Source organism: Dreissena polymorpha, chromosome 1 (assembly GCF_020536995.1).
Source record: "Dreissena polymorpha isolate Duluth1 chromosome 1, UMN_Dpol_1.0, whole genome shotgun sequence".
Taxonomy (NCBI): Eukaryota; Metazoa; Mollusca; class Bivalvia; order Myida; family Dreissenidae; genus Dreissena; species Dreissena polymorpha.
The window spans coordinates 171,278,504-171,289,600 of NC_068355.1; the positions used below are offsets into that span (position 1 = coordinate 171,278,504).

An 11,097-nucleotide genomic window follows, 5' to 3' on the forward strand; every position below is an offset into this window, starting at 1 on the left:
TCTTAATGTCATAAATAATAAAGTGTTGTCCCAGATTAGCCTGTGTAGTCCACAAAAGCTAATCAGTGATGGCATTTTCTGCTTTTATTGTATTTTTCATTTAAAAGAAATATTTTTTGATGAAAATCCAGTTGAGATTTTAAGTGTGGTCCCATATCAGGTGGTGATTGCACAGGCTAGTGTGGGACAACATTTTAAGCATATGCAACAAGCCCTGTTTTCTAAGAACAATGCTTGATATTGACCCTGTAGCTTTATTTGTCTTTTAATTCACTTTTAATCTAAGAATAGAGTTTGGTACCATAAAAGTATTATGAAACCCAAGCTCCTAATGATATCACATTTTGTTTGTTTTTAATAGAAAATAAAGCCCTTCAGTGACATGGATTTATTGATTGCGCAATAATAAAATGGAGGTCGTTTTGGTCCAATTTGCAAGTTTTGTTGTATTGAAATATATTTGTCTCCATTTTTGCTTTAAAAAAATAGTGCGCATTATTCATAGCGGCACGCTATACACTAAATATTGTACTACTCTAGGTGAAAGTGTTGAAAAGCATCCCTCCTATAGAGCTGAAAGACGTGGTACTTGGTCAGTATGTAGGGAACCCCGACGGGACCCCTGACCAGAGAGAGGGCTATCTGGACGACCCCACGGTGCCCAAGGATTCTGTCACCCCCACCTTCGTCACTGCAGCCATGTTTGTAAAGAATGAGAGATGGGACGGTGTGCCCTTCATCCTGCGCTGTGGCAAAGGTTGGCTTTCTGGGCCAGTAATCACCATGTAGTCTTACAACTCTAAAAACACAGTTTACCAAGCAGTACACTTTATTTATGACTAATGTAGAATTTAAGCACATTTGCAGCTTGTGTATATTCATGATAAGCTAAACATACATTTCTTACTTCTAAGTCTTTTCTCAATTATGCCCCCCTTCGAAGAAGAGGGGGTATATTGTTTTGCTCATGTCGGTAGGTCGGTTCGTCCATCCACCAGATGGTTTCCGGATGATAACTCAAGAACGCTTAGGCCTAGGATCATGAAACTTCATAGGTACATTGATCATGACTGGCAGATGACCCCTATTGATTTTGAGGTCACTAGGTCAAAGGTCAAGTTGACAGTGACTCAAAACAGTCAAACGGTTTCCGGATGATAACTCAAGAACACTTACGCCTCGGATCCTGAAACTTCATAAGTACATTGATCATGACTCGCAGATGACCCCTATTGATTTTCAGGTCACTAGGTCAAAGGTCAAGGTCACGGTGACTCGACACAGTAAAATGGTTTCTGGATGATAACTCAAGAAAGCTTACGCCTAGGATCATCAAAGTTCATAGGTACATTGATCATGACTGGCAGGTGACCCCTATTAATTCTCAGGTTGCTAGGTCAAAGGTCAAGGTAACAGTGACTCGAAACAGTAAAATGGTTTCCTGATGATAACTCAAGAATAATAAGCCTATGATCATGAAACTTCATAGGTACATTGATCATGACTGGCAGATGACCCCTATTGATTTTCAGGTCACTAGGTCAAAGGTCAAGGTCACAGTAACAAAAAACATATTCACACAATGGCTGCCGCTACAACTGAAAGCCCATATGGGGGGCATGCATGTTTTACAAACAGCCCTTGTTCTAAGAATTAAGTCATGTTCTGAGAAAATTGTGCATAATGCATGTGCGTAAAGTGTCATCTCAGATAAGCCTGTGCAATCCACACAGGCTAATCAGGGACAACACTTTCCGCTTTTATGTCATTTTTCGTTTAAATGAAGTCTATTCTTAGCACAAATCCAATTTAGGCGGAAAGTGTCGTCCCTGATTAGCATATGCTAAGTTTTGTGTTTAGGTCCACTTAATTCCTAAAGTATCAAAGCTATTGCTTTCATACTTGCCACACATACTAACTATCATAAGGGGACTGCAGGCAAAGTTATGTAACTCTGACTGGCATTTTGGCAGCATTATAGCCCCTTTATACTTTGACAGAGCTCCAGATAAGAGGCGTATCTGCGTATTTAGGCATTGAAATAATAAAAAACGCATTAAAAATTGGCCCAGTACGTAACAAAACGCAATACAAATCTTGGTACGTATTTTAAATTGATTAAAATGTGTAATCCAGTTGATTTTTTAGTGTAAGTTAACCTTTGATTCAAAAGTAAGTCAATCAAAATACGCTTGCAATACAATTGCGGCCTATCATGTTGTGGATAAAAAAATGGACGCTTGAAGCAACTTTGTCAGTTTTCTATGGAAAAGGAAAATACCCCCAAATATTCCTAAATACCCTTTATGGCTGAAACAAAGGAGTAAAATACGCTTTAACAATAATATCAGGGGGTGAAATACCCTTTAGACTAAATCCTTATCTGGAGCTCAGCTTTGAAAATTTAAAATTTCGTTAAGTTTTGTGTTTGGTCCACTTTACTCCTAAAGTATCATAGCTATTGCTTTCAGACTTGGAACACTCCCAAACTAACCTAAGGGGACTGTACATGACAAGTTGCATAACTCTGGTTGTCATTTTGACGGAATTATGGCCCTTTTTTGACTTAGTAACTTTGAATATATGATAAACTTGTGTTTACATCCACTTTACTTCTAAAGTATCAAGACTATTGCTTTCAAACTTCACATACTTTCATACTATCATGAGGCTACTGTACCTGGCAAGTTGAATTTTACCTTGACCTTTGAATGACCTTGACTCTCAAGGTAAAATAATTCAATTTTGCTAAATTTGCCATTACTTCGTTATTTACGATCAGATTTGATTGATACTTTGACAAAACAACTCTTACCTGACAAACTACAATAGACTCCACCCAAACCATCCCCCATGACCCCCCTCCCCTCTAGAATCCCCCCCCCCCCCCCCAAACAAAAGGAATTTTTTTTTTTTTAGTTGAAAGATCATCTTATAAATGACCACACCCTCACACTATACCCCCCCCCCCCAAAAAAAAACAAAAAACAAATAATATATATATATATATATATATATATATATATATATATATATATATATATATATATATATTCACACATATGGCCAGTTACGGGGTCTCTGATTTAGAAATAGGTTATGGGGTTCCCACTTTAAATACATGTATCTCCATACCCTTTTTTATCCGATATAAACACGAATTAAGGTATATAGGGGTACCTACTATTATTATTGTATATAAATACGTCATTTATTTAACGTCTTATACAAGGAAATATATAGCGAACTTATTTGCGAGGTATATACAATTTCAATTTCAGACCTGATTGTGGTTTTCGATTTAAGACCTTATTGTGAGATTTGATTGCATTACCTCCCCTACACCCCCCTCATAGTAATTAAAGGAGCCTAGATTGCGGGGTTGTATATAGACCCCGTTTTTTATATTGACCTCGTAAGTACAGTCTGAAAACTACAGAGACCGCGTAACTGGCACTATGTATTGGTATATATATATATATATATATATATATATATATATATATATTTAGAAATGTGGTTAAAAAAAAACAAAAATATTTATTTTTATTATTTTATTTTTGAAAGACCGTCAAACTATCCCATCCAAGAATCCCCCCCCCCCCCCCCAAAAAAAAATGTTTTTATTTTATTTTTTTCCATTTCTGTTTCTTATTTTTGGAAGATAATGTAATAAATGACCACACCCCCACACTATACACCGCTCTCCACCCCACTCCTCCATCTTTTTTTATTGAAGTATTGAGATAGGTCCCTTCACCTTTAAAAAGAAAAGTAGATGAGCAATCTTCACCCGCAAGGCGGTGCTCTTGTTTTTCAGAGGGAGTCTCTTCAAAGTGCAAATCAAGTTTAGACAGAAAGTGTAATCCCTTATTAGCATGTTCTGACCTCAAAGGCTAATCTGGGACATTACTTTACGCACATGCATTAAGCTCTCTTTTCCAAGAGCGGGCTAAGATAGATCTATAAACCAACTCCCCTATTACTGTGTTCATGCAGCCCTCAATGAGAGGAAGGCAGAGGTACGCATTCAGTTCCGTGACGTTCCTGGGGACATCTTCGCAGAGGGCAAGGTGAAGAGGAACGAGCTGGTGATACGTGTGCAGCCCAACGAGGCTGTGTACATGAAACTGATGACCAAAACCCCCGGCATGTCTTTCAACTGTGAGGAGACGGAGTTAGATTTGACCTATCACAGTCGATACTCAGTAAGTCCATGCCTAGATATTTGACCTATCATAGTAGATACTCAGTAAGTCCATGCCTAGATCTTTGACCTATCACAGTCAATACTCAGTTAGTCCTAGATCATACTTAGCTTTGGAGTCACTCAGAATTGTATACGGTATGGGCCGTAGGTAAAAGGTCAACTATAACAATTTCAGCTGTAAACCTTGTCCTGACCATAATGTGTACTTCCATGCTATTAACTTATTCACTATTACCATTCCCTAATGTATTCTTGCTATTTCCTAATGTAGTAATGCTATTCCCTGGTGTATTTCTACTATTCACGGATCGATTCATGCCATTCCCTGATTTATTCATGCTATTCCCTGATCTATTCATACTATTCTCTGATGTTTCCCCAGGGTGTCAGTATGCCTGAGGCCTATGAGAGGCTGATACTGGATGTCTTCAACGGCTCCCAGATCAACTTTGTACGCTCTGACGAGCTGTATGAGGCATGGAGGATATTCACACCACTGCTACACAAAATTGAGAAAGAAAAAATCAAGCCGATTCCCTATATATTTGGCAGGTATGTACACAGCTAGGCATGCGGTGCATATAAGGTGGATGCATGTCGTTGGTTGTTGGTTTGTTTTTTCATCATTTCAATTCATTTAATTTGTTGGATATGCACATCATTTTACACAAGGATTTCACTTTAAGCTGCATTATTTACTTACTTCTTTCCCCTGTATTAGTGTTCATTGTTGTATTATTGTCGGGCGTGTGATTGCCTTGAAATCTGCATACATGGTAATAAAAATATGACTGTAAGCTTATATAGACTGAGGCAACTGGTCCAATGCTGCATGTGGAGGTATACACAGCCTGGGCATTTCTTGTTTTATTTGCTTTGAAATTCCTCGTTTTTTCTTTCCAAGTCATATTTTCCTCAAAGTTGTATAACAATACAGAAAAGTTTAGTGAAACTGACATAATTTGGCACATAAATCATGGTTGAAGTGGGAATTAATTATAATCTGGAATGCTGCTGTTGAAGCTGATTTTAATTAATACTGTACAATCATCATTTTTCATGGGACATTTATTTTTGCTGATTTTGTAGGTTGACTACTCTACATATTTAAAACAAAACTTTGTCTTTCATGAATTCAGAAAATGACAAACATATAATTATCTTTTTTTTCTCTAAATCCTTGAATTTACATGACTACGAAAAAAGTCAGTTTTTGAATAACAAAGAAATTTCTTTGATTTTACATGATTTTGCACTTGGTTCAACAGCATGAAGCGAATTTAATAAGACAGCAAATTAATATGAAAAAACATTAAAGCATGTTAATTTCTCATAAATTGGTCTTGAGCTGTTGCTAACAATCTTTTCCAAAACTAATATCTGTGGCTTGCTCAAATCCTTGTTTGCAAGTTTTGTAGTGAGTAGTGTTTCTGTCTGCAGTATTTCTTTGAGTGTTGTGATTCATATTTCAGCCGCGGACCCAAAGAGTCTGACGAAATGAGCGCCAAATACGACTTCAAGTATACCGGGGAGTATAAATGGGCTCCGCAGCAAAAACTTTAAACATGTGCCTCATTATGTGACATGCATCGTGTGATTTATGTAAAAGCAGATGATAGATATTTAGGATACTAGAAATTTGCTATATTTACAGTAATTATACCCCCACAAACGAAGTTTAGGGGGGTATATAGGAGTGAACTTGTCTGTCTTTCGGTCCGTATTAAGTGTCCGCTCTCTAATTCAAGTAGTTCTAAACTAGGTCACGGGGTATCTTAGTGCGTTTTAAACCTCACCGTGTTGTCCGCTCTCTAATTCAAGTAGTTTTCATCTAATCCTCACCAAACTTGGTCGCAAGTTTTAACCTAATGATCTCTAGGACAAGTTTGAACATGAGCCATTCCGGCCTAAAACTAGGTCATGGGGTCACTTAGTGCGTTTTTTAACATTTAGCATGGTGTCTGCTCTCTAATTCAAGTAGTTTACATCCGATCTTCATCAAACTTGGTCAGAAGTTTTATGGAGATGATCTTAAAGCCAAGTTAGAACATGGGCCTTTCTGGGTCAAGAACTAGGTCAAGGGGTCACTTAGTATTTTTTTAAATTGAGCATGGTGTCCGCTGTTTTTTGTGAAGACGACATGCAAAATATTATGTGTCAATGCGGCATGTGGGGGTATTTGTTACGTCTGTGACAAAGCTCTAGTTATTTCATGAAGTCTAATTGTGTACTTGTAATATTAAAAGTCAATCCTTTAGTATATTTTGAAACCATGGTTACTACATGGGCTACGTATTTAAAAAGTTGTCAAATATAATTTTTTATATATGTAGGAGGCAAGATGTCTAAGCTGAGTAGAAAGATTAACATACTATGATCAGATAAAGAGATAAATAGAAATATTGAACTTAAAGCTGAACAAAATGGCAGTGGTTGTCTTGAACAATTTTCTTGGTGCATGAATAAAATTAAGCCATGCTTTTGGAAAACGGGGCTAAATACATGTGTGTAAAGTATCATCCCACTGCACAGGCTAATCATGGAGGACACTATCTGACTACACTGGATACTCATATTTTACAGACCCTTCCACATACAAAATATCATAAATGAAGAATGTGTTGTCTCTAAATAGCCTGTGGGGATTGGTTTTTCCAGAGTGCAGCTCAATAACGTTAGAAGACTTGAGGATTTTGAACAATAAACTTTGAGCAACAATATGTGATCATTTATTCTGAGTATAATGATTGTTATATATAAATATTTGTATTGTATAAATATATTTATTTACGGGCATGGACATTTAGCATTATTATTTCTGTATTGGAAACTATTTTACAACAACTTGACTGTCTCTCTTGTATCCATTTTGTCCTTATATATTTGTTTAATTGTGTTCATGTGTAGGCTTCATACATTCATGATAAATACTGTACAATTATCATCATTGGCAAATCTGTGGCATATACAAGACCAATGGCAGGTTTATATGTTGCTCCTTGTAGATTAAAGGGGCCTTTTCACAGATTCTTGGCATATATTGAAGTTTGTCATTAAATTCTTTATATTGATAAATGTAAACATTGGATCTAAAAAGATCCAGTAGAAAAACAAGAATAAAATTAAAGGAAGAAAAAAAGTAACCCTCAATTGGGCTCGAACCACTGACCCCCTGGACTAAAATTCTATTGCGAAGACCATTCGTCCATCCATGCTCATACAATGAGTGTTGAATTTTATCCCTTATATAAGCAATCCTCATAGTATCACAAAATATAACGACAACAACAGAACTCTCCAAATTATTCAATTGTTTTGCGTTGCATTTAATTTTCAGGTTGATAAATTGTCAAAAGATGCATGTTATGGATATTTTAGAGCATGGTTAATGTTCAATATTGCTGTTTCCTCACAAATATCATAACTACAAAGAAAATTTGCGATTCTGAAAAAAAAATCAAAACGTGAAAAGGCCCCTTTAAGGAAACATCCACATCGAAATAGCCAGGTTCTGACCTTGTAAGCGGGTGATCAAAATTATTTACTTTAACTTATTTCTCAATAAATCAGTTAAACATTTATTAATTTCACATTTGTTTAGCTTGTCACTTTTGGCATTATTGTATTTGCTGTTCTTTTGTCCAAAATGTTCATAAGCTAATGTTCAATCTGTATTTTTGTGATTTTACAATCTCCTATTTAAACTATTCATATGATGTTAGAACCATTTAAACATTATTTGCTCTTGTTTCCAGTTTATCCATCTGTTATGCATATTTATTGAATGTTTAGGGCTATTGTGATTCTTTAACTTCATTACGTTAATCAGAGATATATACCGGTAGGTTTGTTTATGGTTAAGATACAAATAAATAAATGTCAAACACAAGTGTTTTTCATGATTCATGTAAATCATTTGTTGACCTGCTCTTCTCTCAGATGTAAAACAGTGCTGTCACATACTTTCATATTTTGCTCTCATTTTTATACGCCTGTTTTATAGTTTCACCCTTGGCGGGCGGCATCCACAGCAGTGTCCGCTCTCTAAATAAAATATTTTTCATCCTATCTTCACCAAACTTGGTCAGAAGTTGAATCTAGACAATATCTAGGTCAAGTTCGAATATGGGTAATGCCGGGTCAAAAACTAGGTCATGGGGTCACTAAGTGCATTTCAAGGATTTAGCATGGTGTCCACTCACTAATTGAAGTAGTTTTTATCCGATCTTTACCAACTTTGGTCAGAAGTTGCATCTAAATGATATCTAGGCCAAGTTCAAATATGGGTCATGCTGGGTCAAAAACTAGGTCACGAGATCACTTAGTGCATTTTAAGCATTTAGCATGGTGTCCGCTCTCTAAATGAAGTAGTTTTCATCTGATCTTCACCAAATTTGGTCAGAAGTTGTATCTAGACAATATCTAGGTCAATTACGAACATGGGTCATGCCGGGTCAAAAATTAGGTCACGGGGTCACTTAGTGCATTTAAAGAATCAAGCATGGTGTCCGCTCTCTAATTGAAGTAGTTTTCATCCAATCTTCACCAAATTTGGTCAGAAATTGTGTCTAAATGATATCTAGGTCAAGTTTAAATATGGGTCATGTCTGGTCAAATTCTAGGTCATGAGGTCACTAAGTGCATTTCAAGCATAAGCATGGTGTCCGCTCACTAATTGAAGTAGTTTTCATCCGATCTTCACCAAATTTGGTCAGAAATTGAGTCTTAATGATATTTAGGTCAAGTTTAAATATGGGTCATGCCGGGTCAAAACCTAGGTCACGAGATCACTTAGTGCATTTCAAACATTTAGCATGGTGTCCGTTCTCTAATTGAAGTAGTTTTCATCCGATCTTCACCAAATTTGGTCAGAAGTTGAATCTAGACAATAACTAGGTCAATTACGAATATGGGTCATGCCGGGTCAAAAACTAGGTCATGGGGTCACTAAGTGCATTTCAAGGATTTAACATGGTGTCCACTCACTAATTGAAGTAGTTTTTATCCGATCTTTACCAACTTTGGTCAGAAGTTGCATCTAAATGATATCTTGGCCAAGTTCAAATATGGGTCATGCTGGGTCAAAAACTATGTCACGAGATCACTTAGTGCATTTTAAGCATTTAGCATGGTGTCCGCTCTCTAAATGAAGTAGTTTTCATCTGATCTTCACCAAATTTGGTCAGAAGTTGTATCTAGACAATATCTAGGTCAATTACGAACATGGGTCATGCCGGGTCAAAACTTTGGTCACGGGGTCACTTAGTGCATTTAAAGAATTAAGCATGGTGTCCGCTCTCTAATTGAAGTAGTTTTCATCCAATCTTCACCAAATTTGGTCAGAAATTGTGTCTAAATGATATCTAGGTCAAGTTTAAATATGGGTCATGTCTGGTCAAATTCTAGGTCATGAGGTCACTTAGTGCATTTCAAGCATTAGCATGGTGTCCGCTCACTAATTGAAGTAGTTTTCATCCGATCTTCACCAAATTTGGTCAGAAATTGAGTCTTAATGATATTTAGGTCAAGTTTAAATATGGGTCATGCCGGGTCAAAACCTAGGTCACGAGATCACTAAGTGCATTTCAAGCATTTAGCATGGTGTCCGTTCTCTAATTGAAGTAGTTTTCATCCGATCTTCACCAAATTTGGTCAGAAGTCGAATCTAGACAATATCTAGGTCAATTACGAATATGGGTCATGCCGGGTCAAAAACTAGGTCACGAGGTCACTTAGTGCATGTAGTTTTCATCCTATGATCACCAAATTTGGTCAGAAGTTGTGTCTAAATGATATCTAGGTCAAGTTTAAATATGGGTCATGACGGGTCTTAAACTAGGTCAAGAGGTCACTTAGTGCATTTCAAGCATTTAGAATGGTGTTCGCTTTCTAATTGAAGTAGTTTACATCCTTCCTTCACCAAATTTGGCCAGAAGTTGTATCGAGACTATATCTAGGTCAAGTTCGAATATGGGTCATGCCGGGTAAAAAACTAGGTCTCGGGGTCACATTTCAAGGATTTAGCATGGTTTCCGTTCTCTAATTGAAGTAGTTTTCATCCGATCTTCACCAAATTTGGTCAGAAGTTGTGTCTAAATGACATATAGGTCAAGTTCAAATACGGATCATGCTGGGTCAAAAATTAGGTCACTTAGTGCATTTCAAGCATTTAGCATGGTGTCCAAAACCTTCAAACGGGCGTATCTTGTGACAGTTTGGCACTCTTGTATTTTAGTAGAACAGTCTGATAAAGCTCGACACCATCGATCCCATACTTGTGGTCTAACTTTTTATAACAATGATAAGCGTTTATTTTGTACCGGTATTAAAATTCGCTCTATGTCTCGACTTTACTTGATGCGAAATTTTGCAGCGAGTAAAGTCGAGATATAGAGCGATTATAAATACGAACTAAACGCTAAACACTGTCTTACTGATATGGCTGGAAAGTTAGCGACATTTAAACAATTATTTAACGTTATAAAATATTAAATGGCGAAAAATATCTCAGCATGGACATCGCCATCTTGTTTGTCACGTGATTACCCCTCTCTGAATAGTCTCTCAATGCAATCGATACAGGTAATAATCAGAGACGAAGATAACACGTTATCTACATCTCTGTAATAATCGATCAATAAATGTAAACTACACTAACTTGATATTAAACATGTTTAACTAAACTAACACGAGATTAAAATAAACTAGCATGAGGTTAAACTAACATGAGATTTGGGCTGTTCTAACTAAGCTGACATGACGTTTGTGGTGTTCTAGCCGCGGTCCAGGGGAGAGTGACGAGCTATGTCAGCGCTTCAACTTCGTGTACACAGGAACGTACAAATGGTCTCCGGGCGGGGCCAGCAAGATGTGAGCGGAGCCATTAT

General features: G+C 36.9%; 2 protein-coding genes across 2 annotated transcripts in view; both read left to right on the plus strand.

Moving 5' to 3' along the window:
* LOC127861106 (glucose-6-phosphate 1-dehydrogenase-like) overlaps positions 1–8,099 on the plus strand; it is a 75,216-nt gene extending 67,117 nt beyond the window's left edge. The window contains exons 8-11 of the mRNA XM_052399484.1: positions 541–757; positions 4,000–4,208; positions 4,593–4,762; positions 5,683–8,099. Coding sequence (XP_052255444.1) covers positions 541–757; positions 4,000–4,208; positions 4,593–4,762; positions 5,683–5,773 — 687 coding nt within the window. The 3' untranslated portion in view covers positions 5,774–8,099. The remainder of the gene's footprint in view (positions 1–540; positions 758–3,999; positions 4,209–4,592; positions 4,763–5,682) is intronic.
* Positions 1–11,097, plus strand: part of LOC127861061 (uncharacterized) — a 213,379-nt gene that overhangs the window by 91,799 nt on the left and 110,483 nt on the right. The gene's annotated exons all lie outside the window — the stretch shown is intronic.